The sequence below is a fragment of the Agaricus bisporus genome (assembly GCF_000300575.1).
Source record: "Agaricus bisporus var. bisporus H97 unplaced genomic scaffold AGABI2scaffold_7, whole genome shotgun sequence".
Lineage (NCBI taxonomy): Eukaryota > Fungi > Basidiomycota > Agaricomycetes > Agaricales > Agaricaceae > Agaricus > Agaricus bisporus.
The window spans coordinates 424,381-451,138 of NW_006267370.1; the positions used below are offsets into that span (position 1 = coordinate 424,381).

The 26,758-nt window shown below is 46.0% G+C and overlaps 12 protein-coding genes across 12 annotated transcripts; 7 read left to right on the top strand and 5 right to left on the bottom strand.

Annotated features, from left to right (window-relative positions):
- Window positions 1–1,406: 1,406 nt before the first annotated feature.
- AGABI2DRAFT_119282 (hypothetical protein) lies at window positions 1,407–2,782 on the top strand (the record flags this gene model as incomplete). Its single annotated transcript, XM_006462362.1, has 3 exons — window positions 1,407–1,830; window positions 1,877–2,169; window positions 2,228–2,782. The coding sequence occupies 3 exons, from the start codon at window positions 1,407–1,409 to the stop codon at window positions 2,780–2,782; spliced, it is 1,272 nt and encodes a 423-aa protein (XP_006462425.1).
- Window positions 2,783–3,356: 574 nt separating this feature from the next.
- Window positions 3,357–4,904, top strand: AGABI2DRAFT_179170 (hypothetical protein; the record flags this gene model as incomplete). The annotated part of the gene is made up of 4 exons (XM_006462363.1): window positions 3,357–3,464; window positions 3,557–3,950; window positions 3,997–4,289; window positions 4,348–4,904. 4 exons carry the CDS (start codon window positions 3,357–3,359, stop codon window positions 4,900–4,902), a joined length of 1,350 nt encoding a protein of 449 aa, XP_006462426.1. The 3' UTR covers window positions 4,903–4,904.
- Window positions 4,905–5,066: 162 nt separating this feature from the next.
- On the bottom strand, window positions 5,067–6,845 carry AGABI2DRAFT_186340 (hypothetical protein; the record flags this gene model as incomplete). The annotated part of the gene is made up of 8 exons (XM_006462364.1): window positions 5,067–5,382; window positions 5,448–5,616; window positions 5,675–5,931; window positions 5,995–6,062; window positions 6,113–6,141; window positions 6,201–6,243; window positions 6,299–6,456; window positions 6,524–6,845. 8 exons carry the CDS (start codon window positions 6,843–6,845, stop codon window positions 5,217–5,219), a joined length of 1,212 nt encoding a protein of 403 aa, XP_006462427.1. The 3' UTR covers window positions 5,067–5,216.
- Window positions 6,846–7,214: 369 nt separating this feature from the next.
- Window positions 7,215–8,401, bottom strand: AGABI2DRAFT_137123 (hypothetical protein). Its single transcript, XM_006462365.1, has 7 exons — window positions 8,258–8,401; window positions 8,168–8,195; window positions 8,066–8,078; window positions 7,890–7,995; window positions 7,790–7,829; window positions 7,491–7,732; window positions 7,215–7,429 (listed from the first exon to the last, which is right to left on the bottom strand). The coding sequence occupies exons 1-7, from the start codon at window positions 8,300–8,302 to the stop codon at window positions 7,424–7,426; spliced, it is 480 nt and encodes a 159-aa protein (XP_006462428.1). The 5' UTR covers window positions 8,303–8,401; the 3' UTR covers window positions 7,215–7,423.
- A 435-nt stretch (window positions 8,402–8,836) lies between these two features.
- AGABI2DRAFT_223732 (hypothetical protein) lies at window positions 8,837–11,456 on the bottom strand. The gene is made up of 4 exons (XM_006462366.1): window positions 11,101–11,456; window positions 10,186–10,376; window positions 9,736–10,053; window positions 8,837–9,675 (listed from the first exon to the last, which is right to left on the bottom strand). Exons 1-4 carry the CDS (start codon window positions 11,434–11,436, stop codon window positions 8,922–8,924), a joined length of 1,599 nt encoding a protein of 532 aa, XP_006462429.1. The 5' UTR covers window positions 11,437–11,456; the 3' UTR covers window positions 8,837–8,921.
- A 63-nt stretch (window positions 11,457–11,519) lies between these two features.
- On the bottom strand, window positions 11,520–13,079 carry AGABI2DRAFT_193581 (hypothetical protein). The gene is made up of 6 exons (XM_006462367.1): window positions 12,834–13,079; window positions 12,647–12,782; window positions 12,223–12,582; window positions 12,070–12,170; window positions 11,886–12,015; window positions 11,520–11,821 (listed from the first exon to the last, which is right to left on the bottom strand). Exons 1-6 carry the CDS (start codon window positions 12,891–12,893, stop codon window positions 11,586–11,588), a joined length of 1,023 nt encoding a protein of 340 aa, XP_006462430.1. The 5' UTR covers window positions 12,894–13,079; the 3' UTR covers window positions 11,520–11,585.
- Window positions 13,080–16,060: 2,981 nt separating this feature from the next.
- AGABI2DRAFT_72650 (hypothetical protein) lies at window positions 16,061–17,579 on the top strand (the record flags this gene model as incomplete). Its single annotated transcript, XM_006462368.1, has 3 exons — window positions 16,061–16,344; window positions 16,414–17,449; window positions 17,502–17,579. The coding sequence occupies 3 exons, from the start codon at window positions 16,061–16,063 to the stop codon at window positions 17,577–17,579; spliced, it is 1,398 nt and encodes a 465-aa protein (XP_006462431.1).
- Window positions 17,580–17,663: 84 nt separating this feature from the next.
- On the top strand, window positions 17,664–19,424 carry AGABI2DRAFT_193583 (hypothetical protein). The gene is made up of 5 exons (XM_006462369.1): window positions 17,664–18,016; window positions 18,068–18,334; window positions 18,393–18,748; window positions 18,811–18,867; window positions 18,934–19,424. The coding sequence occupies exons 1-5, from the start codon at window positions 17,676–17,678 to the stop codon at window positions 19,050–19,052; spliced, it is 1,140 nt and encodes a 379-aa protein (XP_006462432.1). The 5' UTR covers window positions 17,664–17,675; the 3' UTR covers window positions 19,053–19,424.
- A 379-nt stretch (window positions 19,425–19,803) lies between these two features.
- On the top strand, window positions 19,804–20,736 carry AGABI2DRAFT_193584 (hypothetical protein). Its single transcript, XM_006462370.1, has 2 exons — window positions 19,804–19,923; window positions 19,980–20,736. Exons 1-2 carry the CDS (start codon window positions 19,880–19,882, stop codon window positions 20,635–20,637), a joined length of 702 nt encoding a protein of 233 aa, XP_006462433.1. The 5' UTR covers window positions 19,804–19,879; the 3' UTR covers window positions 20,638–20,736.
- A 498-nt stretch (window positions 20,737–21,234) lies between these two features.
- AGABI2DRAFT_206745 (hypothetical protein) lies at window positions 21,235–22,277 on the top strand (the record flags this gene model as incomplete). Its single annotated transcript, XM_006462371.1, has 2 exons — window positions 21,235–21,511; window positions 21,568–22,277. 2 exons carry the CDS (start codon window positions 21,235–21,237, stop codon window positions 22,275–22,277), a joined length of 987 nt encoding a protein of 328 aa, XP_006462434.1.
- An 881-nt stretch (window positions 22,278–23,158) lies between these two features.
- Window positions 23,159–24,046, bottom strand: AGABI2DRAFT_119292 (hypothetical protein; the record flags this gene model as incomplete). The annotated part of the gene is made up of 1 exon (XM_006462372.1): window positions 23,159–24,046. The coding sequence occupies one exon, from the start codon at window positions 24,044–24,046 to the stop codon at window positions 23,159–23,161; it is 888 nt and encodes a 295-aa protein (XP_006462435.1).
- Window positions 24,047–24,419: 373 nt separating this feature from the next.
- AGABI2DRAFT_119293 (hypothetical protein) lies at window positions 24,420–24,971 on the top strand (the record flags this gene model as incomplete). Its single annotated transcript, XM_006462373.1, has 2 exons — window positions 24,420–24,800; window positions 24,861–24,971. The coding sequence occupies 2 exons, from the start codon at window positions 24,420–24,422 to the stop codon at window positions 24,969–24,971; spliced, it is 492 nt and encodes a 163-aa protein (XP_006462436.1).
- Between the last annotated feature and the right edge of the window lie 1,787 nt (window positions 24,972–26,758).

Genomic DNA, 26,758 nt, shown 5'->3' on the forward strand with positions numbered 1-26,758 from the left:
TGATTGGCCATGGTGCCAACGCAACTCTCGTGGCTCAGATCATTGCTACCTTTCGATGCCCCAAGGCGAGAAAACCACGTTTTTTAAATGCCCTCAATGATCGCTATTATGTCCAAGGTCGAGGATACCAGTCTTTCACAGATGCGGGGTTGGAAATTTTCGATTATAGGCGAGCCTTGGGATGCTTTGATTACCCGAAGTTGATGGACAGTTATACCCTTCCTCTCAGTGAAGATTGTTCTACCGTCTGTGTTTTCTATGGTTATGGCTCATACTTTCACTCACATTGAAGTCTTATGCACAGCACTTGGAGTTCATCAGCGGCAACATTCTCGCTATCTACTGCAACCCCACAACCTCCTATCACATCTTCAACATAGAATCACCAACCTCGTTCAATCTTTTGCATGAAATCAAACTGCCTGAGGGTATAGATGGCCTTTCCAGGACCTATTGGACACCTGAAGCGTCACTGATCACTTTCTGCTCGCCCATACATCTCGCCATGCTCGAAAGAATTTATGGACTCGTCATACCTCACGACAGCAAGCTTTGTCCGTGGACAATCCAGCTGGATGGTTTTTCAGGAAGCCGGAACGGGCACATGACCTTCGGGCCTGGTATTTTCATCTCACTGCTGTGTAATTATAAGACAGATACGATTTCGCGCTTTGATCATGAATGGGACTACACATGTCAATCGCCAGGTAATGGACCAACCCGTACATCATATCTCGAGCAGGATGTGGATCAGCTGGGGAAACTCGTCGCGTTTGATGAAGATACGGGGCGCTCTGTTCATTTTAACAATGGAAAACTGAAAGTACTCGATATGGTTATAAGGGGTTGAAATGCTTCACTGTCATCGCGTCCATTCAATTGCATTTCCTTTTGTACCCACTGCTCATTGTCCTCCAATCTGGCGTTTTCCGAGAAGAATCATACGCACCTCAGCTCCCATTGGCATTGTGAGTGGCTGCGGATAGTCAGCCGTGCTTCTTTCGTGAATATATACTACATTTGTTCAGCACTTGTCAAAACACGATAAGCTGGACCAATATGACTGGTCTTTCAGCACGAGTAAAATATTACTGTATCATCGGGGTTCTTTCGGAAACAGCCGAGCTCAGTAGTGACGGAGCAGGAAACTTTGTAAGTTAATTACCGTTCAGTAATCTTGTCAGAAACACGGAAGAAGGGCTCCTTTGCAACGAGGATGGAAGACACTTATCAAACTGTTCAAGGACTCACATCACTTCCCACTGAGGTGCTCTCTCTAATCCTTATACATGTGGATGGCTCAGACATATCCGCTCTCCAGCAAGTGCGTTTTGTCTCCCCTTCTTGTTGCAAACGAGTGGATATCTGATATTTAGAAGACGTGCCAAACTTTGCATTCTGTTACAATGACGCGGCAATTCTGGTATAATCGTATACATCGGCTCTGTGAAAAACACGCCTCCCCACCTGAAGAAGAGTTAGAAGAATATTCTACAGCTGAACTCAAGCAATGGACCATGCGACGAATCCATGCTAGGAGTACTTCCCCTGTGAAGTTACAGATTCGCACTGGTCGAGATCCCTCCATGCTTAGATTTCACGAGAATACATTTCTCATTCCAGGTGGTCGATGGCTTCTAAAACCTCATAGCAATCTGACCATATACTTCGTCGACTTGGACAGCAGTAATCTAAAACTACACCCACTGTTAGATCCCAAGAAGGATAACCCATGCGTCAGCAATCATAAAACTGTCGGATATCGCATATTGATAGACCATAAAGCACCGCGATTAACGTTCCGCTTTCAAGGCTCCCTTGTCGACTCAAGTGCGTCAGTCAAGTGTCATATCCAGCGGGACTTACTGCCTCTCAGGGAGATCCGGTGATCTACCGTTTACCTATGCGTATATCTATCAGGTCGATCTGATTGGTCATGGTGCCAGTGCGACTCTCGTGGCGCAGATTATTGCTACGTTTCGTTGTAGGGAGCGCGATACTGGTTTTACACATGCCTTTAATAATCGTTATTTTGCTCAAGGCCGAGGAGATTACTTGTTGACGGAACCGGCGGTGGAGATTTTCGATTATAGGCAAGCCTTGGGATGCTTTAATTATCCGACTTTGATGGACAGCCATACCCTTCCCCTCAGTGAAGATTGCTCTACCGTATGTGCATTCTCTGATCTTGCCTTGTACTTCTATTCATATCAATTCTTATGAACAGCATTTGGAGTTCATCAACGAGGACGTTCTTGCTATCTACTGCGACGTAACAGATACCTATCATATCTTCAACATAGAGTCACCAACGTCGTTCAAGCTTTTGCATGAAATCAAACTGCCCGTGTTACCATTTGACTTTTCCAGGACCTATTGGACACCTGAAGCCTCGCTGATGACATTCACCTCGCCCACATTTTCCACTCTCATCCAAAGAAATATGGAAAGAATTTATGGGCTCGTTATACCTCATGACAGCAAGCTTCGTCCATGGACAGTCGAGATAGGAAGATTCATAGGAAGCAAGAAGGGGTACTTCACCTTCAAGCCTGGTATTTTCATCTCACTGTTGTATAACTCCGAGACAGGCACAAATTCACGCCTTGTTCACGAATGGGACTACACATGTGAATCATCCTGTAGTGAACCGACTCCTCTATCGCCTCTGGAGCAGGAGGTTGATCAGTTTTGGTTACCCAGTGCCTTTGATGAAGATACAGGGCGCTCAGTATCTTTTCAGAGTCATAAATTGCGAGTGGCCGACTTTGCATCGTTGTAGCGGGTTAAGGTGCTTCATTGTCATCGCGCCCATGATCATATTTGTCTTTTATATCCTCTACTCAATGTTCTCTGATCTGGTGTTTTTCGAGGACCATACCGCACCTTAGTTCTCGTTGGTAACATGAGCGACTGTGGATAATCAGTCTACTCGTTCCAGATGACGACAAATTCGTCAATGATATCGTATTGTATACTGCATATGTTCAGCACTTGCTAAAACTCGATGAGTTCGCCCAATATGATTGGTCTTTCAGTACGAGTAAAGCAACTCTATGCGGTTATAAGTGCAGTTAACACTTATAATCGTAAATTGATGCCAACGCGTCTACATTACTGCCCGTGCAGTGGTAATAACTTTCCAATGTCTGTTGGTCATCGTACTGAAAAAGACATACCCAGTTTGCCAGCAGCCGCAACAGATGTCGTCTCAGCATCAGGATGGATGGAAGAATATTGACTACATACTACCGTATCGTCAGGGGTCTTTCGGAAACAGCCGAGCTCAGTGGTGACGGAGACAGAAAACTGTAAATACTCAGTGATCTTGTCAGAAACACGGAAGAATTGCAACAATGGAAGATGCTGATCAGGATGTTCAAGGACTCACGTCACTTCCCACCGAGGTGCTCTCTCAGATCCTCATGTATGTAGACGGTTCAGACATACCCGCGCTTCAGCAAGTGTGTTTTGTCGCCATTTTTTTCGCATACGAGCGATGTCTGATATTCAGAAGACGTGCCAAACTTTGCGTTCCGTTACAATGGCGCGGCAGTTTTGGTATAACCGCATTCATCGACTCTGCCAAGAACATGTCTCCCCACCTGAAGAAGAATTAGAAGATTATTCTATAGCTGAACTCGAGCACTGGACCATGCGACGAATTCGTGCCAGGAATACTTGCCCTGCGAAAATACAAATTCGCACTCGAGATGTATACGGCGGGGATACACTCCTCGTTCCAGGTGGTCGGTGGCTTCTGAGTCCTTATGATGATCGGATATACTTCGTCGACTTGGACAGCAACAATCTACGAATGCGCCAATTATTCGTTCCGAAAATCTGTGTCCCGTTCACCTGGTTCCGCAAAAAAATCGGACATCGTATATGGTTAGACCATAAAGCACCGCGATTGTCTTTCCGCTTTTTAAGTTGCATTGCTGACACCGGTGCGTTAGTTGAGTGTCATATTCAATGGGACTTACTGGTGCACAGATATTGATATACAGTTTACGTGGGTAACTATTCATCTGGTCAATCTGATTGGCCATGGTGCCAATGCAACTCTCACTGGTCAGATCATTGCTACCTTTCGATGCCCCAAGGCGAGAAAACCACGTTATTTAATTGCCTTCAATGATCGCTATTTTGTCCAAGGTCGAGGCTACCAGTCTTTGATTACAGATGGGGGATTGGAAATTTTCGACTATAGACAAGCCTTAGGATGCTCTCGTTACCCTAAGTTGATGGACAGCCATACCCTTCCCTTCAGTGAAGATTGTTCTACCGTCTGTGCATTCTCTGATCATGGCTCGTACTTGGACTCATATCAATTCTTACGAACAGCATTTGGAGTTCATCAACGAGGACGTTCTTGCTATCTACTGCGACGTAACAGATACCTATCATATCTTCAACATAGAGTCACCAACGTCGTTCAAGCTTTTGCATGAAATCAAACTGCCTGTGTTACCATTTGACTTTTCCAGGACCTATTGGACACCTGAAGCGTCGCTGATGACGTTCACCTCGTCCCCAATTTCGTCTACCATCAAAAGAATTTATGGGCTCGTTATACCTCATGACAGCAAGCTTCATCCATGGACGGTCGAGCTAGGAACATTCGCAGGAAGCAGGATTGATGCGCGCATCACCTTCGAGCCTGGTATATTCGTCTCACTGTTCTATAATTCCAAGACAAGCACAATTTCGCGTCTTGTTCATAAATGGGACTACACATGTGAATCATCCTGTGGTGGACCGACTCTTATATCGTATCTGGAGCAGGATGTGGATGTGGGTCACCTGGAGAAACTCGCCGCGTTTGATGAAGATACAGGGCGCTCAGTTTATTTTAGCAAAGGAGGTCCAAGAATATTCGAGATAGCTGTAGCGGGTTGAAGGGCTTCATCGTCATCGCGTTCATTGAATGAAAAAAAAAATTTGTACCCATTCCTTATTGTTCTTGGATCTGGTGTTTTCCGAGGACCATACCGCACACCAGTTTTCATTTGCATCGTGAGTAACTGAGGATAATCAGTCTTACTCGTTCAAGCTAGTCTTTTCAGTACGAGTAAGGCATTTCTTCCAGTTTTTATGACGAACGCCACTAGTGGCAGACTAAATTAACAACCCGAAGATCCATAACCCGAGCCACAGAGCAGCCAGTAGACAAAATACCAACAACTTGATGATTGGATGTAGACATGAACCATTCATAACTTGAATCCATTATGCGAAGGAACCGCTCCAAACGCAGGTCCACCTTTCCCAAACATCTTTCTTATATCCCCAACCAAGAGTTCTGGACATTCATAAGCGGCAAAATGACCTCCTTTCGTATGTCGATTCTCGAACACGAGCTGCCTATTCTTCAACCACCTATACATTTCGATTAGAATTTCACGTATTTCGGTAAATTGAAAAGTGGTGGTAAATTGACGTACGATCGGGGAAATTGAAGGAGTTCTTTAGGGAAATAAGAGTAGCCGGTAGGAACACCCAATTCACCGACCCATGTAAGGGTTGGACGGGACTTCATAAATTCGTAATAAATCCTAACAGAAGCGGCGGGTCCAGCTCGAGAGAACCAATAGATCGACATCCACGTCAAAACTAGGAATGTTTTCGTCAATATTGACAAGGAAGAAAATACACAGGGATTACCTCTTACCTTCATCAAAAGTCCAAGGATATTCATCCGTCCAATTCACAAGTTTTTCATAAATCCAAGCAAGAAGTCCAACAGGAGAATCAGCAAGACCATATCCAAGTGTTTGAGGTTGAGTAGATTGTTCTACATAATATCCACGTCCTTCTTTACGAAACGATTCCATACGTGCTAAACCTGCTTTTTCTTCAGGTGTATAACGTGTTAACATGAGAGAGAAGAAAATCATTGGACGATGCCATGGGTGTGGCGGAGGCACACTTCAAAAATTCAAATGCGATTATTATAATGTAGATTGGACGAATATTGTTATAACGACTTACGTCGGGAAGTTGGTGTGGCGCGCTTTGGCATGTTTACCGCCATAGAGTGTGCTGACGCGTTGACTAATCTATACAACGCGTATTGAGCGTAAGCCCCATAGGAGAACAAAACACATACAAAACCTCCCCAATCCCCACCCTGAGTCACTATATTCAAAATCATAATCAGCATCCATCGCTATCCTTCTCGTAATAAACGCTCTTACCATATTCATTGTACCCGAGGGCTAACATTAGTTTGTGAGAAACCTATAGACACAATAAGCATAGACACGCGACATTTATGAGTAGACATAAGACTCGCCTCAGCATATTGAGAAATAGCGAAACCTTTCTTTTTAGGTGCCTCGGAAAACCCATATCCAGGTAAGCTGATAGCAACAACATGGAATGAGGGGTGATCCGAAGATTCCTCAGTCAACATGGGCAGAATCTTTCTAACTTCCAAAAAGCTTCCAGGCCCTATACGAAATCGTCAAAATCGTCTCTTCATTCCATAAACAATAAGACAAGAAAACAAGGTACTCACATCCATGAACGAACAGTAGAGGAATAGCACTATCCACACTACTCTTCTTATGCACATAATGAATATTCAAACTCCCAAATCCCTCAACCTCAACATCCCTCGTAAACTGAGGCAACTCCTCATTCAACAAAGCTTCATGTTTCCTCCAATCAAATCCATCTTTCCAATAAGCCGCAAGACGTTGAACATCCTTCAAAGGTGCACCATAACTCCATCCAGCTTCCTCAAGTTCATCAGGAAACCTCGCAAGTTCAAGTTTCTGCTTGAGAAGTAAAATCTGTTCATCTGGAACAGCGATTGTGAAAGGAGATTCTGTGGACATGTGTGAAGGGAAACGGTGAGAGTGTGAGTGGAGATCCTGGAACATGTTACCTGAAATAAATCCAGAACATCATGACAAGTGAGTCTCAGGGTATAGGCTAATTCCATAGCCTTCGGCCGGTTTCCCACTTGGCGTTATTCGATCTTGACCTGTTCGAAGTTTGGACATTAACATAGGTATAGACAACAGGTCTAGTTGCCGCCTTGTATCTTGTTCCATAAAAGAGCCGTAAAAAATTGTCGCCGAGGAAGACTCAAATACGAGCATAAGTGTGCGTGGGTTACGTTCACAAGGCTTGAGCCCAAAGATCTGATGCGTGGGTTCAGGCGTTTGATGCTCGCTTCCGTTCAAAATCAATGACCATTTTTCACAATACAAGCCGAGTGCAAAAGTCCTGCATTCAGTATAAACCGACTCTACAGAAGGAGAACACAACGATAGCACAAGCAGGTATCAGAAATATAAAGGATAAGAAAACGGAACGCTCCACTTCCTGACAACCCTCCAAAGATGTCCTAACTCCAAGTTCTCCAACCCAAGCCGACATTTGTAGCTCACGAACATCCACTCATTCACGATCAGCACTGCACCAAATGATCAGTAATTCAAGTAACAGAACACCTAGATAAGAAGAACGCGGCTTACGCTCATGTTTTTGGTAGCAGTGTTCATGATCAAAGCAACAATCAAGCCATACAGACCCAAGACTTCAGCGAAAATGAGGATAAGAATCATGCCCACAAAGAGCCTTGGTTGTTGAGCAGTACCCCTCACACCAGCATCACCAACGACACCAATAGCGAAACCAGCGGCAAGACCGGCAAGGCCAACAGAGAGGCCTGCACCAAGTTGGGTGAAACCCTTGGCAAGTGACATTGACGTTTCCACTACGTTAATATTGGTCAACATATGAAGTGCGCACGGTAAACGAAAGTGTTACGTACGGTCACCAGCAATAAGGACTGAGACGACAAGACCATAAATCTAAGGCGCGAATGCCCATTCAACACGCGAAGGACACCAAACGAAACGAAAGAAACATACACCAATGATACCAGCCATGACAACTGGTACAACACATTTCATCATCAAGTCAGGTCGTAGCACCGCCATAGCAGATACACCAACACCAGACTTCGCAGTTCCATAACTATCAAACACGAAACACATCATTAATCCTCACTTCAAAAACCAACACGCGAAGAACAATAACCACACACCTGGCACCAATACCTAAGACGAGCATACGCAGCACAACGTCAACACACCATTCATACCAAAACTCATATCCCGCAAGACCACAAGAGAAACCTGCAACTCACAAGTAAACACAATCGCGCTGGTACATCCCTACAAACAACCCTTGAGCAACGCAAGAAACAGCAACAAAAAGCCAGGGTAGCAACACTCACCATGGCGCTGAAGAACGGCGCATAGGTGGGACAGAGGTCTGACATTATAATAAAAAGTATTCAAGTAGGGAGGTAGCGAAGATTTGTAGTCGTTCGGGGCTGGAAGGAGCGGAACGTTGGATACAACTGCACCGTCACCGCTGCAACGAATCCCAACAAAGCCGGGCGGAGTTTCAATTTCTAGCCGGTGGAGCACAGCCACATGCGTACTACGATAACCTCCGGCGCAGCAACTTATCCTGCGCAAAACAAAAAAGCCAATGAATTTTTTCAGATGCAGACTAATAACTACACAACCTAACGTCCGTAGTGCTCAATTAAAAAACAAAACAAAAAACAATAATCAAAATCCAAAAGAAAAGAGTTGGAGTGCATGCAAAACAATTGGTCGAAAGACAGAAAAGAGAGAAAGAAAAGTAGAAATTAAGATTGATGAGAGAGAGAGAGAGAGAGAGAGAGAGAGAGTAAAACTAAAAAAAATGACCAGCTTTTGGTATAGCTCGGCATCCGAATCTAATAATCATCAACAGCGGCTTCCGCAATACAACTTTAAAAAAAAGAGGAAGCGAGTGGGTGGCCAAAAGTAAGCTACGACGGACGAAAAAGAAAAAGAAAGCATGGTGCGGTCCATGATGCAATGATAAATGGAAAAAGTGGGGGCCCGTCACTGTCGTCCAGATTCCACTCCAGGCGTTGTCGCATTTCCAGTCGAAGTCGTAGCAGCGGTGGTATCAGGATGGGTGGCAGTCATAGCGGTTGCAGGTGCAGCAATAGGTGCAGAAGCAGTACTCGATCCTCCTCCCACCGAAGGTTGTGACCCCTCAGCCGCATCAACAACTCGTTTCTGCACAGCCGTATACGCAGGTGGCAACTCTATCGTCTCCGATTCCTCCTCTCCTGCACCATTCGACGGAGGAGGCGGAGGCGGTCCTGCATCTTCATGTTGAACAATATTCACCGGCCTCAACCTCATAGCGCCCTTCCTACTATTATTCGTAGTAGTGCTCCCACCAGCCCATCCATATCCACCCAACCCATAAGCACTCCCTCCACCAAGCAAATCTTGGGTATCACTCCGAGTAAAGGAAGTCCCACTTATCGGACGACCATCCGACGATGTTCTGAAACCACCACCGGCATCAGTTGCTGATGTTCCGTCTGAATGTAATGTTGGGTCGGGTACTAGGAATGGTTCAGGCGTATAATAATCTAATTGTTGTTGCGTTTGAGGTTGCGCATTTCGTCGATGATCGTCCTCTGAATCTTCATCATCGTGAAGCAAATCCACAGGTCGTTCTTTGGCTCGTTTTCGGTGTCCGTGACGACGTCGGTGCCAGAAAAGGACAAGTATGAGGCAAGAGATGAATGCCACCCCTCCAACAACACCCCCGACGATAGCTCCCGTATTCGAACCACCCCTACGAAAGAAAAAAATGAGTAAGAGGATGTAAAAAAATCGAGTATAGATCTTCACTTACCCACCACCGCCACCACCTCCACCCGCATGATTACCGCCCGTAGGAAGAGCTACACCAGCAGGAGTACCAGCCGTGGAACTCGGTGGATTCGAACCCAAACACGACGCATCATTCAAAGTTCCACCACCAACGACATAATAACCGCTTCCAGCAGTCCCAATCCCTCTATCATCCCCACCCACCAACAGCACCGTAGTCCCGGTTTTAACATTAGGTACCCAATTGAACCCAATACCTTGGTTCGGGACTTGCGAGTGATCTCCTTGAGGTATCGTAAAACTCTGACCTCCTGGAATAACTGCTTGGAAGGTTGGATTTCTATAAATATAAAAATGAATTGATCGGGATAGGGGGTTGGCGAATAAATGAGTCCGATCGACAGCGAACAGTGAAAAGTAGGGGTGAAATGAATTTAGCGCAGTACGGGATAAGCAATTAACCCCCACGTACCCTCGAACCGTTGCAGGATCCCACCATATCCGCATACTTTGACATTGAATGAACTGATTCGCAGGTTCAATATTGAACACGAAAGCCGGCGAAACATCCTTCGTAGCATCAAAGCACGATGAATTATCCGAATCACCGACTTGTGTAGCCACACTCGTCCCCCCTGTACCAAAACCCGAGGCATCACTAACCTAGGAGAATAAATTTTGCCGAATTAGTTTCATTTTCTTTTGCGCTAAGCTCAGAGGAGGGATTCGTCATAAGAATAAATGGAGTTGGAGAAGCAGAAGGAGTGTTATAAATATTTGATGCAGGGTGCTAGTTGAAGTTCATTACTAGCACCGAATGACAAGCTCCCGGAATCCAGGGAAAATCCACCAGCAATGAGATCCCAAGGCGGAAAATCCTCGTGATGCTCATGCCCACGAGAACAAAAGCACAAGGATGAGAATATGCATCGCCCTCTTCGAGAACAAGATGAACCAAGACAGCCAAAAGAGGCTTCTCGCTCGTTCAATTATCCGATCAAAAGCGGAAAATAGAACACATGAGACGGTAAATGTTGGCCGTCTTGTCCAGGCTGCTGAGCCATGTATGGATCGACGTGATACAAACACGAACGCCGATCCCAAGATATCGGGCACGGTGGACTCCCTCCGACTGGGACAAGGTCAACTAAGGCAGTTGATATGTAGTGGAGCAAGAGACTCCACAAAGCGCCTGCCAAGTCGGTTATAGCATGCATGCACGTCCGCAGCACAGGATAGCTAATCGGCTGGCACTTTTCTTATTCTTCCCCGATCAAAGAAAGAACGCGCATTTTAACCGCCACACACGAACCAAAAAAAATGTGTGTAGGGAGGAAGAGGAAAAAGAACAATAGAGGGGAATTTTGAGAGGGGATAAACGACTCACCACAGCGACAAACTGTGAATCCGCAGGATAATTAACCATTATTTCTCCGCTCGTCTGGTCGCCCGTAGCAAAGACTTGTTCAACAATTCTCCTAGCCTCGACCTTCAAAGGAGTGGCTCCATAGGGTATCATAAGTAACTTGTACGGCGGTTTTCCACCACTCCCATTCAGAATGATCGTAGCATTTCTGCATTGTTTAGCATCACTACGCAAGTTCCAGGAATAGGCATGAGCACCCTGAAGCGAAGATGCCAGGGTTGTCCCTACGGCGAGCCAGATGGCATGGGGAAGCGAAACGAGATGGAAAGAATTTTTGTGTTGAGTGGAAGGGAACATAAGGCAGTGCCTGTGGTAGTAGGATCCAGCTACAATAGGCTGGTGCTCGCTTGGCCAGACGTCACACTATGAGATCAATTCCCACCACTAGCCCCACTTGCAAAAACTTTGTTCCAATCACAGCACCCTCTATAGAACCGTCTATGTATTTACATGTCGATCTCACCGAGCTCCTCTTCCTCCGCAATGAGCTTCTCAACCTCCAACGCAGCCATACAACCACTGCCAGCACTAGTAATCGCCTGCCTGTATCGCTTATCTTGTACATCACCCGCGGCAAACACTCCCTTGACAGACGTCTCGGTTGTACCGGGAACAGTGATGATGTATCCATCAGGGTCAGTTTGGAGCTGCGAGCGGACTATAGCTGTGGCCGGCTCGTGACCTGAAGGGTCGATGAGATCAACCATACTGCCCAAGGCCAGATGAAGTGCACTTAGAAGACGTACCAATAGCATAGAAAAGGCCGTTGACAGCAAGGTCACGCTCTTCACCCGTCTGAACGTTTTTTATGCGAAGGTTGTTTAATAAATCACCGTCACCTTGACACTCGACAGCTACGGTGTTCCAAAGCACAGTCTATTAATATTTGCATCAATGAACTTTCGAGTTGGCGCGATGTTGAGAACCCACTATCTTTGGATTTTTCAATACCCTGTTCGCCATAATTTTCGAGGCACGGAGCTCTGCACGTCGGACTAGGACATACACATGTGACCCATACTTGGTCAAATCTATCGATCCTCAGCATATTACTCGAGGAAACGACGAAAAACCCCAACGTACATGTAGCTTCTTCCGCAGCAGAATCACCACCACCGATCACCGCCAATGGTTTGTTTCTAAAAATTGGCACAGCACCATCACATACCGCACAAGCACTAATCCCACTCTGCCAATAAGTCTGTTCTCCTTTCAATCCCAACCTCTTTGCACTAGCACCAGTAGCAATGATAATAGTATCAGCAGTCTCTGGTTCGTCTCCTTCTTGCATTTCCCTCCAATATCTGAAAGGACGTGAAGATAGATCTATTTTCGATACTGTCTCTGTGATGATACGTGTTCCAAAACGAATAGATTGTTCACGGAATTTCTCCATGAGTTCTGGACCTAGGATGCCAGTAGGAAAGCCCGGGAAGTTCTCGACTAGAAAAATGCACATCGTTATTAGTGACGGGAAGTCGCTCGTAAAGATGAAGTGGATATTTACCATCAGTGGTAGTAGTAAGTTGGCCACCAGCGGCGAATCCATTGGCCATGAATCCTTCAAACATCAAAGGAGAAAGGTTTGCACGAGCAAGGTATATAGCAGCGGTATGTCCAGCAGGACCTGATCCAATGATCACCTACGATAATCATAAGCGCTTCATCAGTTCAAAGAAAAAAACAAGACATACCACTTTCGAATGCAATTTCTTACTTCGCTCATTTTTTCTCGGGGGTATTACCACGGGCATTCCGAGGGCGTTTGTTGTAGGCGAAGCAGATAGTGCGGTTGTTGAAAATCCAGACGAATATTTGTTGCTGATATTTTGGGTGAGTGCTGTAGCACTGACGGACGAGAGTCTGAGAAAGACGCGAAAGGTGGAGGGGCGGGAGAAGAACGAAGGGGACAGCGTGACGGAGGAGGATTGATAAGAAGGGAGAACGGGTGCTGCTGGTCTCTTACTAAGCTACCTACCATCAATTCGTGACTTGCTCGCCTTTTCCTGTCATGAGTACCACTCCAGTCCAGAGTAACCTTGCTCTACATTCCATGCCATGTGATTAGATGCGGAATAAAATAACAAATCAACGCCGATGAACATAGACGGATCGATCAACGGTACAAGGGGCCTAGGAACACCGTTAACGTTGGAATGCTCCACTGGGACTGGGTACACAGCGTACACTAGGGGACTGAAACTGACCTTTGAAGTATCCCGAGCCACATTGTCGACAATTCGATTTCTTCACGAGTCAGAAACATATGAAAAAATAACAGATCCAATTTTGATAGTAGCTTGGTCAACGATGAACGGTTCGAACGGTTCCTGAATATTGAATCAAGGTCGGTCGACCTATTCACGATGATCGCCCTGTTATAAAGCTGTACTAGCATTGACTTTTTGTGCAACTTGCTCATTGCAAGGCCCAATAATGGAAACGAAGCGGCGAGCGGCGACAATTCAATGTTCGTTACCCATTGCAATAGCTAAAAGAAGAATAAGTAAACTAACTGAGTATTTCAGGACATACTTACATATGATCGTAATATGTGATTCTGAATGTGAGACTGCTGAGCGAGACTCACCTCTCCACAGAGCAGATTTTGCCACCATCTTATCCTCGCTCTCTCAGCCTTCTTACATTCTTGAAATTATAGACATCATCCCACACCGTCCTGATAATCATAAGTACATGATGAATGATTCGCTTAGTGGGGATAGATATTTCAGAGCAGGGGGAAGGTCTGTCTGGCACTGATCTACTGGTCTTCCTGGGCAGACCACTTCGATCGCAACATAACTTGTCCATCAAGCTTCAAAGCATGTCCGTAATATACCGTAACAGCAAGTTACCGTTTTCGCGGTTGTCCGGTTATATTTGAATTGGACTCCCACAGAATGACTCGTGTTGCTGTGGTCTGGACTCTGCAAGAAGAATTTTCTATGATATACTACAGACGAGTTGATACGATAGATAGTAGCTATAAGTACTTCACTGATAATCATATTTCGCGGTGCCTAGATCTCAACGACCTTACTCATAATTCTATCTCGAGGTACTTGAGGCCCAGCAGCAAAGTTGATTTGAACTTTGTATTGCGTGGGTTTTGTTCGGATAAGGGTTTTATCGGCGGCATACAAGGTTGTATATCAATAGCCTTACAAATGATTTTGGTAGTCACTTTGATTTTGGCAGGAGAATCGGAATGAAAAAGGAACAGGATATATGGCCGTGGTCTACGGCCTGACCAACTTGAAGATTCAGCACGGCGATGATGTTTATCCCCGTGTTGATTGAAAGATTTCTTGGGTGTCGAAATTAAAAGAAGATGCGGTAGTCCTTGGCTGCCTTTACATGAAGTCTTCGGTCTCAAGAGGAAGCAGTGGGTCAAAGATCGACCAATCTGATACTAATGATTTCGTAATCACATCGCTGATATTGATGGGTTTCAATCAACTTTCCACGATGCGCCGCAAGTCGGTGATTCGTGTGATTTCTCTGCTAGATATCTAGACAATTGTAAAATCCAACTGTCAGGCCCCCATCAAGTTGAACAAGCCTTAGTATGTCACCGAACGCCTAATAGAGAACACCTTGAAATTGGCAGATGAATGAGATCATCATGCGGACGAGCTCGTGCCATGATGATAATCAGGATGAAGGTACGCGCTGAGAGGCGTTGGCACCGTGGGTGGTGACCGATTGACCCGGAATTTTGGCTAAGCCTGCTGGTTTGGCGCTTAAAGAATGTCATGTCTATCGTACGATTCGAAATGAAGAGGGTGTTGGGTGCTTAGAGTGACGTCTATATTCCCCGTGAATAGTAAGTAGTAGCTCTTCTGAGTCATCTGTCTTGTCAAGGGCCTAAGTCTTCTCGATTCTAAATTCTGTCTAATCAGCGAGCTATGTCCGAATTATTTTTTTTAGAACGTTCATGATACCAACTTGAGTTTCCGGAGAAAACTGGATCCCGAGTCGACATGATAATACATGCACATGTATGATGGTCCGTCACATGAACTTCCCGCTCTACATTATCTCCCTTTTGCATCCTTGCACAAGTGCTGGCTAGCGCTCAGGGTCTTCGACATCTAGGGGATAGATTCTTAGTTTCAGCTTTCGTCTGGGGGCGGATTATCCTTTTTTAGAAGGTACGTCAAGTTCGAGAGAGGAAGGCGTCACGATGGCTATCACTGGAAACGAGCGAAGAAAAGACCAAGATGAGGAAGTTGAATGCATAGAACCAACCCTATAATTCACTTCAATCTTTATTAACAAAGATGATCGAGACTTGGCTACCGCTTTTGGACAACAGGCCACTAAATTTGGTAAACGCAGTACTTGTGGTTGTGGGCCGCGGCTGTGCCCGGCATAATACGAGTCCTTTATTAAACAGAAACAAACACGGGAACATAGGACAAAAAAGAAACGATACACAACAGAGACAAACACGGCAACACGGCCGTGATCGAAAGAGATCGAAAATGATTACTTCTTTTAGATTAAACCTTAAACCGCCCGACCAGTAAAGGACGAGTCTTAAGGACTCGTAACAGCTCACTTACCGATTTCCTCGGAGGCCTACCCTCGACTGAGCCGAAACCATTGTAAAGCAACTTCTCACACCAAAAAGAAATATTGTCCCAAAGTAGTGTTTGACGCTTTTAATATAGTATCACTTTGATCATCATACTTTCTTTTGCTGCGTCATAGCTACGAAAGATAAGAGATGCATTTAATTGACAGGACGATAGGAAGTCTGAGCAATTATCCGTTATACCCGCTGGCATATCTAAATTGACTTCAAAACCAAACGGTGTCACCTCAACCCCCACCTGACATCTCTTCCTCTCCTCGAGCAATGCTCTCTAAACCATCTAGCCGAATAATGGGCGGGCTAGGTTCCCCACGCAGAATGATCACTCTTCTCATTGTCTTTACTTCCCTCCTACTTGTCCTCGCGAGCTTTGACATCCGTCGATTGATTTTCGTCGTTAATCGTGGATATGAAACGTTCCAGAGGAAGGACGCCCGCGAAGACAACGATTACCCGCCTACGTATCAATGGTTGACGGACTGGGAGGAAGCACTCCCTCAACATAATTTGAGTTTATCATATCCCGAGGGCAAGTCAGGAAGATACGTCAAGTTTTCTTCGGAAATCCAGATGTTGGGATGGAACAATTGCCTGCATGAGCGGTAAGATATAGCTTTCTTTCCTCGGCTCGCCATACGTTTTATATTGACGTCGGAATTCTGCTTGGGTAGACTAATGAATTCATACCTGGCCTACAAATCCAAACGAGCATATGTTTTCCGAGAGTTTATGTGGGAACCGGAGCATTATCCTTGGCCTAAGAGGAAGTACCGCACATCACCGCCACGTACACCGATGACTGCATTGCTTTCTGGTCCAACTGTTGGTGGGCAATGGGAAGAGGGAGATGATGCACCACGCGCAGTGTCAGAGCATTACTTCGATCTCGTGTGTCCACCCAGTGACCGACGCATCATCAAAACCGGGAACGTCAAGTCGCAGATCATGTCGGAGAGTGGAAAGCAGATATTTTCAACATGGGAGCAACTACTACTTGACGCGCCAGAACGGTGCATCGAGATACAGCCAGGTGGATCATCCGAGGATAGCACTCCTCAGGTATTTGACGCTTGGTTGTGGGAGAGCAGTGGTGTCCTATCGCTGTGGGAGGAGTTCAGAGATTCACCCATATCTCAGTTATTGGAGACATCACCAATCGTGAATGCTGCAATCGCCCGCAACGACTATTTGTTCGCTCCGAAGGACAGGCATGCTTTGGGTCCTAGAAATGTGTATGATCGCATGCTAGCCATTCACGTTCGGCGGGGAGATTTCAATGACGCATGCATGCGTCTTGCCACTCGAAGTTCGAGATTCTATGGTTGGAATCAATTGCCGTTCTTACCTGACACCTTTGAACCGCCTCGGGGAGGTGAGTTGGGAACGAACATGGGCGAAAACATTGCACTCTATATGGGGCGTTGCCTCCCTACATTTGATGACATTGTGAAGAAAATTCGGGACTCGCGAAACGATTACGCGAAGGCAGCCAAGGATGGAAGAACAACAGGGATTTTGGATACGCTATATGTTTTGACGAACGAGCACAGCGAGTGGTTAGAACAGCTGAAAGATGCTCTAGAGGGAGAGGGCTGGACACGCATTGTAACGAGCAGAGACTTGGTCTTGGATGCCGAGGGGGTGGACACTGGCATGGTTGTGGATATGGACATTGCTCGCCGTGCAGCGGTATTCATCGGTAACGGGGTAAGTCCTGTCTTTTCCCAATTGAAATTCTTGCCTGACCTGGGAGCTGCAGTGGTCGTCGCTCACGAGCAACGTTGTCCATCGCAGGCTGGTGGATGGAAGGAAGCCTATTAGCATACGATTTCTGTAGACTATAATACAATTAATACCAATGAACCTCGTGACATGCGGTGGCTAGCAGATCCCATCACGGGTACTCCCACGACGATTTCTCACAGCGACGACCATGGACGCTGACCGCAAATCCACAGTGTCCTCTTTCTATGGCGGGCGCAAGAGCTCAGACGCTCTCAACCAGGACTATCCTGCTCCCAACCCAGCCACCTCACGCCTCGGCAGAGACGATGCCTCGTCATTCTTCAATCCAGACCTTCAGAGGATGTCGCTCACTGGCCGCGGTGTGACGGCGGGCTACAACCCGAGTTCTTTCTATCCAGGAAGAGAAGAGCCTATTAAGGGTGGTCGAGATGAGGAGGAAGAGGCCTGGGATGTATATGCTGATTTCAATAATACCGGACCCCGATACAGCTCGGCGTTCATGCAGAGCCCACCCACCAATGCTAAAGGGTCAGTGAAATTTCACATATTCTACTGCTTCAATGGATGACGAAAATTCAGGTATCAACCTTTGAATACCCCGACACAGTCATCGAAGGAGCTTGAAGCCGGGAGTGCGACCCCCGTGGAGATGGTTACAGTTCCGGCTTTGGGAGCTGAGTGGGGGAAGGCAGAGCTACATGGTATGACAAAGACTGCCAAGCGAGAAAAAGTCAGAGAGTCAAGAAAAGAGAAATGGAAGCAGTGGAATAGGGGACAGAGAGGGATGTGCGGTTCCTTCTGTACAAGGAAGGTTTTTGCCTGGTCGCTTTTCGGTCTCTGCGCTGCGTATGTCTATCTTGGACTGCTTAACCTTTCGGTTTCTAATTGCTTGGCATTGCGGCAGAATTGTGCTTGTGCTAGCATTGTGTCTCCCACGAGTGCCGAGTTTCTCTTTCAATAGCAGAACCCCTTTGGTCAACGCTACTGGAGCTTGGGCCGAGGCAGTATCATATGGATTTTCAAGAACACCCGCCAATTTTTCCTTCCCCGCGTTCGCTTCTCTACAACTCAACACTGGCAATAATTTTGTCCCTGTCACATTCAAACACATGCGAGCTTCCATATATGACCTTGACACTGGGGATAAAGTAGGCACGGGAGATTTACTCGAAAGTCAGACTGTACCCCCCAAATCTTTCCCTCAAATATCGCTCCCATTGAATTTCACGTATTCCGCGATCAATGCCTCCGACATCGCATGTAAGCCATCTTTTGTTCCGCCTAGAACGCCTAGAACCGTCGGTTGATTTTGTTTGTGTAAGGGAACAACTGGTATAACGGATGCAGAAATAGGATCAACTCTAGCGGAAACCGTCCTGGTAGGTTTTATCAAGCTGTCTTGATGATGTTCCGCTCTCAGAAACTGATTTGATGGTCTCTTTCAGCGGTCAAGTTCCGGCTCTCAATCGAACTTGACATTCTCGGGCTTATTGGTACTCGTACTGTTTCTACCCAGATCGCTGATGCAAGCTGTCCATGGGAGCTTCCAGTGGATAGCGTATAATTGGTCAGGCTGCAGACTTGAACCTCCTCCCTCTTCATTTTCAAAATTACACCTTTCATCCCTCGCTCTCGTACATAGCGTCAGGCCTCAACTTGGTACCTTTTGCTTATGCACCAGTTGAATGTGCCATTTCACTGACATCTTTTCGCCTGTACATTTCGGTATTGGTTGGTTTCTTCGCTTTCTTTTCCCTTTATGCGTAGTGTGGATCTCATTTGATTATAAAAGGACTTCTTTTTTCCGATAGACATTCGCTTATTGCTCTTCAATCGCCATTCATTCTCTTTTCCCCTCGTCTCTCGACTGATATATCGTATGTTTTTGTGGATGAACAATATATCCCATAATACAGGTTTGCACATAATCAAATGCTATTTATAGATTCATTGTATCTCGCTAAATCGAACAAGGAACAGCCTCGTTGTCGGAGTCGTGGCCTTGACGCAGGCTGTGTTGATTCATTCTCATTTGATCTCTTCCCACTTTATCTTATCCGATTTATCGAAAAAAATCAGCATAATATCCAGCGCGAAGCTTACTGTGCCCTGTAAACTGACTCGATAAGCAATCTTCAGTTTATGGAATGATTCTAGTAACTACCTTGCACTTATCCAGCTTCGACTTTTTCCCTGATGGGGTGTAATGCTGGGATATGATAGAAGCTGTACAAATGGAGCTTGAGGGATTGATGCTGGATTGATGCTACTTCAAAAGTGGAATAGCAAGAATAAAAAGGGGCGCGCGTCCTCAATCAATCCAGAAATTCCCTCTTCTCATCCTACGTCCTCTGATCTTCCCCTAATTTTTTGATTTGGCATACCGAGGGAATGTCCAGAAATGCAGCTCCGATAATCCTTCGCCCCCCTGAAGAGTGAGTATAGTTGTGGATGTCACCAAGCAAAAGCGCTCACCTAGTCATTTTCGAAGTGATATCGAGAAAAGGCATCTTGTGGCGCGAGGCTACGATCAATGCGCAGTAACCTATTTTAACTGGCAGAGAGCTCGAAAGATGCCCACAGAAGAAGCGTATCTCCAGAAACTCCTCACCCGACTCAAGCAGGGATCGCGTGTTCTGGAATTAGGTTGTGGACCTGGCGTTCCTTTCACCAAAATGCTGGCCGAAGCCCATGAAAGAAAACTTGAAATCGTAGCAGTCGACGTCTCCGCTTCTCAAGTGAATTTAGCACAACAGACTATCCAAAAGAATGAATTTCCGAATGTCAAGTTCGTTCGTGCGGATATGACGGAAATAGGATTCAATCGAATGCATTTCGATGCTGTGGTGTCGTTTTATACGTGGTTCCATTTACCCAAGGAAGAACAGGGAGCTATGGCAGAGAGGATTACGAGGTGGTTGAAACCTGGAGGAATCTTGTTGTTCAACACCTCGAGTGTTGCGGAAGAGATAGTTTGGCAGAACTGGATGGGCGTCAACATGTATATCAATTCCTTGGGTGTCAAGGGGACTTTGGACTTGTTAAAGGAATACGCGAGAGAGTTGGAAGTGACGGATGAGATTGTGTCTGAGAAGGTGGGGAATCAAGAGGAGAACTTCCTTTGGATATGGGCTGTCAAGAGATTGTAATTAGTACTGTACATATGTAGTAGTTTTTGTGATATGTTTGAGCCGGTCCTAATCCGGTCGACAACCACCACTTCAATTCACGCCACCACCATCACCACCTCCCTCATGGAATACACCAAGCCCTATGCCGCTGAGCTACATGCATCTGGACTACGGGGTCTGCGACGACCTTCTGGTGACTACGACGAGCCCCAGCTTTTGCGAAGGCGAACAGGAAGTTCTCGAATCGAATCGCCAGCTCAAGTGGACCAAGAACGTCTCTCAGATGAACATCGAAAGCACACGCCTGTCTCGAGTTCTTTTTCTTATGAGGCAGTTGACAGCAATGGCCATCGTAGACTGGGCGACTATGCTAGACCTGGACTGTTCGATTCAATACCTTTGACTCCGGCCATGACGGACTCAAACACGGTTGCCAACACCCGTCTGCCAACTCTTGTACGGTTTGCTGGATCCCCAGATCATTCTCGAGTACCCGGAAGACCAGAGACTTTTCGAACCGCGTCCGATGGCTCATATCATTCTGCGACTTCAACAGAATCCGCTGCAACAGTAGTGCCTCCCGGTGCCCCTATTTCACGAACTAAATTAGGAACGATGGACAAGTTCACCCAGAAATGGCCAGAACCTTCACCACTCAAGATCCCCGGCATTGAAAATTCTATAGACGTTTCGGATTTGACTGAAGCAGACCTTCGAAAGTCAGTGGATGCTGTCCTACTTGAAAGTGGAATCGGAGGCTCTGGTGGCTTTTCAGGACTAGAATGGTTCGACCGATGGACGAATTTCAAATGGTGCTTGCTCTTCTCCGTGTTTTCGGTGTTTATTTATGGAATTGCTGGGCTGGTATGCGCTATCATGACCTGGTTCCGAAGTGCGTGTTTGGTATCCTTTTCAACTCCACCCAAGTCATTGTGATCCTCTCTCTAGTCTGGCAAAGCGCGGACGTGATGTTTGTCGCCGACAATGACATCCTGATCCTCATTACCTTTGCTTCTTCGATCCTGATCTTCACTGCTCTGACGGGACTCGCCGGCACCTTATTGTCTTCCCGCCCCATACTAGCCTTCTATGCGCTTCTTCTCTGGCCGTCTTTCGTAGCCATGTGTGCAATAGGCTATACAGCATACAAACGCGCTACATTCGCTCTGGAACAGAAACTAGACATGTCTTGGAGTCAATACTATACACCACTTGGCCGCCTAATGATCCAGAATTCCTTACAGTGTTGCGGCTGGTCCAACCCTTTGCACGGAGGTACGCCGAGTAGAGCTTGTTATCCACGAACATCGTTACCAGGATGTAAAGGCCCATTGTTGAGATTCGAGCAGGAAAACCTACGACTAGTATGGACGACAGTGTTCTCCTTGGTTCCTATGCATATTATCAACATATTCGTGGTCATGTTGTGCGCAAATCATATTACTCGGTCGTTTGGAGCTGGGATTACGCCAAAGAGGTATCGCTTGACGAGGAAAGATGTGGATCTGCTTGTGGATCAAGGAGAGGTGGGAATTGGTAGCGTTAAGAGGCCTGGTATTGTGAGGGCGCCGACCAATAGGGCGTTTAGGGAAGATAGGGAGAAAAGGGTGGGTTTGTTGGAAGCAAATTTTGATTTTGATGAAGTCAAGCAAAGATGATATGCTCGTGGCGATAAAGACTATTGAGTATTGGAACGCCACACGTTGTGATAAAGTAGGTATGATGAATAGATCGGAGGGAACGTTTGTAATAGATAGTACTAGCCATATTCATCAGCAAGATGTTCCCAAAGCAAAAAATCTGAGACGGTTACCTCTTTACCAAAGTCACCGAGGTCCGTAAGAGATATCCATCGATTCAGGGCTAGGAACTCGAAGATCAGAAAACGATGCTAGACATCTCCTGATGGTCAGGCATACGGCTGATGTTCACGTTGCGAAGTGGTGGAAATTAGAGCAACCTGCCCCAGCCAGTGGGTAGGGCCCGGTTATGATATCTCTTGCTTCAAAGCAGCGTGTACTAGTGACAATGTTGATCGTGCCAACCACTTATCATGGGTTTGCATTTGACACAACACCGCGTCTTCAAACGTCCCCTGCCACGGCATCGCCCTCCGCCACACGGCTATTCATCTCCTGTTCAATCATTCAAAACCTGAATCTCGCGCGAGAGAACACAGAAAAAATGACTTTTCAACGTTTGATCAAACAACAGTTCATATTATGCTTCTGTTTTTTTGTCGAAGTTGATACTATAGTATTCAGTAGTATCTCCGTGGGATGTCACACGAGTCGGAATTGGAGAGCGAGTTCACGTAGAAATGATTGAATCCCAAGTCGGCTTGAACGGATTTGATTCCGCAACGTTCGGAATTGATTAATATCCGCCACTGCCAACCTGAGACTAGTAGGAAACCAGTGCCAATGAATCAGAATCATGACTGCACCAGTTCAATGAACAGTTTGACATTGGTGGGCAATTTTGTTCTCGAATTCCTTTGCTGAAAATCGCAACACAAGCACAGAGATACATTTTATTGTCAGAAAGATGGTATCGCCCCGGGAAAAAAAGCGAATCCATCCTTGTTATCATCATACCAAGCCTTGTCGTGGGCTATCATGACTCTAACTCTCGGATCCACCATCACCTCCCTGATTCGCCTGATCGTATCCTCTGCCAACTCCTTCGACATATGTGCACACCCATCAGGTCCGCAAGCAATGTTTGATTTCCCAGTGATCAGATTAAAATGATGCGCAGAATCTGCCGCCAGGTATATCCAAGCACCGTCGGCACTTGTACGAGCAAGAAGATTGATATGACCAGGAGTATGTCCTGCAGCGTCGATGATGTAGAGACTCCCATCACCATAGAAATCATGTGCACGAGGGAAAGGTCCAACTCGTTCCCATTTAACATCTTCACCGAGAAAATGGGTGTCCTTCATCGGCAATAAATCCTCTGGGAAGGGAGATTCTGGATTTTGCGATTCAGAATAAAATCCGCTACTCTCAATAAACTTCAAAGTATCTCCACCAACCACGAATTTGCTTTGAGGGAATGACGGGGCATGACCATGATGGTCCCAATGGACATGCGATAAACACACGGTATCAATGCCATCAGGTGTCAAACCCCCTTTCGCTAATGATTCAACGACATCTTGTTCAACCTCGCTCAAGAAATCTTCATTCCATTTGAGAATGATAGGCGGAAGATTTTGCCAGTCTTTCCGTATACCAAGATCAAAAACCAGCCGTTTCTTGTTAGCAGAGTGACGAAGGAGGAAGGAGAGAGATGGAACTCGGTGGATTTCTCCTGGAATTGCATTATCATTGAATGCCGCATAATCCAGCGACAACGTTCCTCCTTCTAAAGCGGAAACGGTGCAGTATGGTTGGTTGGAATTTGGTGAAGGCAGCGACATGGTATGTTTTCCGTACTTGCAACGTTAGCTTTGAAGCTTAGAGCAGGTGGTGAGACTCACTAAGATGCTCAGGAAACTGAATTGGATAACTCCCTGGGATCGATCATATCGATCACCGCTACCCTGCAAGACGTGACGCCCTTGATGGAGATGCACACAGCTCTCGAACACTTGCTTCTCTCATCCTTCACTTCACCGAATTCGTAGGTTATGCATTCATTCAGTTCGTGTACGCCCTATCATCGGATCTCCACCATTCGACCACTCGAGTCGTCGACCCTTCGAATCAGATGACAATAACAGATTTGTGGTGCTGTGGATCATATTGGACTGCTGCGTTTGACATCATTGCTCCTTCAGCGCTACCACCATAATGACCTGGCCTATTCATCTCAATCGCTCTGTGCTTATACGCAAACGCATCCAATCATCCAAAGCAGAAGTACTGAAGATACTTTCTGATGGAGAGTCTTATCTCAGTCTTCAACCATATGTCAAAGAAATGTCGCGGAACACTTCGAACCCTCAAGAATTCAGGGTGACTGAGCAGGTTCCTGCGCCTCTCGGCCTGTGGACACATCAGAATTCGTTTTCCATCACGTTTGTTCCAGCTGAGGATGATGAAGGCCAAGGTATGAATATGACAGGAGTTTTTGACATGAGTTTTTTCTGTCCCAAATTCAAGTCATCAGTTCGTGTGAAGGAGACCGAGGAGCCTGGGACCGTAGAAATTGTGGAAAAGACTGAAATGCAGGTGAGCTGCGTTCTGAAATTTCATAAAAATGTTAAGCGGGGCTCCAACTTCGACATGTAGCCATTCTGTCTCATGTCTCCTTATATAATGGGGCTCTTCGAAGAAGCACATATGACTTTGCTGGAAAATCTAGCGGAGGGAGGTGAAAGGAGAGCAGAAGTAGGAGAGTGAGAGTCTGTGGGACACGAGTGAGCAACTTGTATCATGGCATAGCCGAATTGCTCATGCTACTTAGATCCGTGTGCCGTTCCACAGCCCTCGCCTTGGAGAACTTAGTTCCGATTTTGACGTCAGCATCTGCAGAACTACCATATGCCGTGTACAGTAGACGCTGAAGTGCTCCGCATCTTTCGGATGCACCCGAGTATCACCGATTCGATCAGTGCTTAATAAATTCTCTATTGATATTCATAAGACTTTGTAGGTGCACTGCCTCGTATCTACCCACGAAAGCCATGCTATTCAAGAGCAGTTGCCAACGCCGAGACCGAGTGTAACAGCCTGTATAACCTCTCCTCTCATCTTTACAGCGACGCAACTTTTCACTGCGTCCACCGATTCCCTACCAATTATCTGCCGAAAGTGCTTCCTTACTCCTATTACACCTTCGAACCTCCAACCAGGATTTGAAAGATGTATTTGCCAATTTTGAAAGATACAATCTCGAACACTGCAAGCAGTTCTGCCGAGGGTCTTTCGACACAAGTCTATGATTTCTTTGGAGAACATCTCTCTCAAGGTTAACCTTCTCCTTTCCTCCATTGGTGTACCTATCGAGCTAACATAACGAACGTAGTCCTTTTCGTTTTTTGCATGCTAGTCATCTATGTTGTCGCGGGATGCGACAGATGGTTCGAGTTACGTGCCAGAGAGAGAGAAAGGATCCAACGTGAGTAATATATTCCGCCCTTCCTTTATCATAAGATTCTCATGAGCTTCATACTCAAGTGCGAGAGATCTCACATGTTGCGCCCGCCTCTTACGGGACAACAGCACCATCAAATGCAATTAATCCTGGTCGTCGTTCAGTAGATAGCCCACAACCTGGAAGTCGAAGAGAGGTTCTCGTTAGACAGAAACCGGGTAAGTTCTCTCTTCGTTCGCTAATCTGCTTTATACTTAACTTGTAGCCTCTAGCTACACCTAAAGTCAAAAACTTGAGTCCGCTACCAGTTCGACCGTTACCGTCGCCACATATTATTAGCGCCTAGATGGATCATATACCTCTACATCCCTCACCTCGATAGCATTGGAAGGAACTTTTTCAACATTTCACTCTAAAATTTGCATATCCATGTTTCTATTTTTTGTTTGGCATATGATATAGTTTTTTGGTTTAGTGGGGCATTCGCTTCGTATTTGAATTAATAGCTGGACTACCCCAGTTTGTATGAATTTATTCCTAAATTCTACTGTTTTCGGAAAGAGTTTGTATGACAGCAACTGGGACCGGCTAGGAGTCTGAGTAAACGTGGTTTTTGCGTGGCTTCCTCTCCAAGTTTCTAACGCACGTTCCAGTTACACTTGTGGTCGACAGATGCCGAGTATCGTGTACTTGCGACTACTCTTGGCCATATACAATTATGTTTCAACCATGCCCATTAAACATTCCACAGTGGCAGATATGATTCATCACTCCATTATCATATCACACCGTTGTCATAAGAGGTACTGTGGGCTCCTGAAAGGCTCCTTTTTGACAGGTCGTGTATCCATGGAGTAACTCTTCCTAATAAATTTGCTCGTGTGGGGTGACTCTCAAAGTATGTGGATACATACAAGATGATTATCAGCGAGCCACAGGCTTACACCGTGATCATGAAGAGCTACTTTTAGAATTCTATATTAGGACCTGTTCCCGATGGCGTATCTTGGGCTTCTTCATACATGCCAACACCATGCACTCAAGTTTCCCTCTCTCAATCTTAATTAGTCACCAATTAATAACGAGGTCACAG

Excerpts from the sequence above, each read along its gene's own strand:
- AGABI2DRAFT_137123 (XM_006462365.1), bottom strand. The coding sequence starts at position 8,302 with ATGTCAGACCTCTGTCCCACCTATGCGCCGTTCTTCAGCGCCATG. Across the intron at positions 8,196-8,257 it reads CGCCGTTCTTCAGCGCCATG|GGATGTACCAGCGCGATTGT; the intron begins GTGAGTGTTGCT and ends GGTTGTTTGTAG. Across the intron at positions 7,830-7,889 it reads TCATGGCTGGTATCATTGGT|ATTTATGGTCTTGTCGTCTC; the intron begins GTATGTTTCTTT and ends TTCGCGCCTTAG.
- AGABI2DRAFT_223732 (XM_006462366.1), bottom strand. The coding sequence starts at position 11,436 with ATGTTCCCTTCCACTCAACACAAAAATTCTTTCCATCTCGTTTCGCTT. Across the intron at positions 10,054-10,185 it reads GATCCTGCAACGGTTCGAGG|AAATCCAACCTTCCAAGCAG; the intron begins GTACGTGGGGGT and ends TTATATTTATAG. Across the intron at positions 9,676-9,735 it reads GGAGGTGGTGGCGGTGGTGG|GGGTGGTTCGAATACGGGAG; the intron begins GTAAGTGAAGAT and ends TTTCTTTCGTAG.
- AGABI2DRAFT_193581 (XM_006462367.1), bottom strand. The coding sequence starts at position 12,893 with ATGCCCGTGGTAATACCCCCGAGAAAAAATGAGCGAAGTAAGAAATTG. Across the intron at positions 12,171-12,222 it reads TGCTGCGGAAGAAGCTACAT|ATTTGACCAAGTATGGGTCA; the intron begins GTACGTTGGGGT and ends GAGGATCGATAG. Across the intron at positions 12,016-12,069 it reads TATTGAAAAATCCAAAGATA|ACTGTGCTTTGGAACACCGT; the intron begins GTGGGTTCTCAA and ends AAATATTAATAG.
- AGABI2DRAFT_193583 (XM_006462369.1), top strand. The coding sequence starts at position 17,676 with ATGGACGCTGACCGCAAATCCACAGTGTCCTCTTTCTATGGCGGGCGC. Across the intron at positions 18,017-18,067 it reads CCACCCACCAATGCTAAAGG|GTATCAACCTTTGAATACCC; the intron begins GTCAGTGAAATT and ends ACGAAAATTCAG. Across the intron at positions 18,749-18,810 it reads CAATGCCTCCGACATCGCAT|GGAACAACTGGTATAACGGA; the intron begins GTAAGCCATCTT and ends TGTTTGTGTAAG.
- AGABI2DRAFT_193584 (XM_006462370.1), top strand. The coding sequence starts at position 19,880 with ATGTCCAGAAATGCAGCTCCGATAATCCTTCGCCCCCCTGAAGA. Across the intron at positions 19,924-19,979 it reads ATCCTTCGCCCCCCTGAAGA|TGATATCGAGAAAAGGCATC; the intron begins GTGAGTATAGTT and ends TCATTTTCGAAG.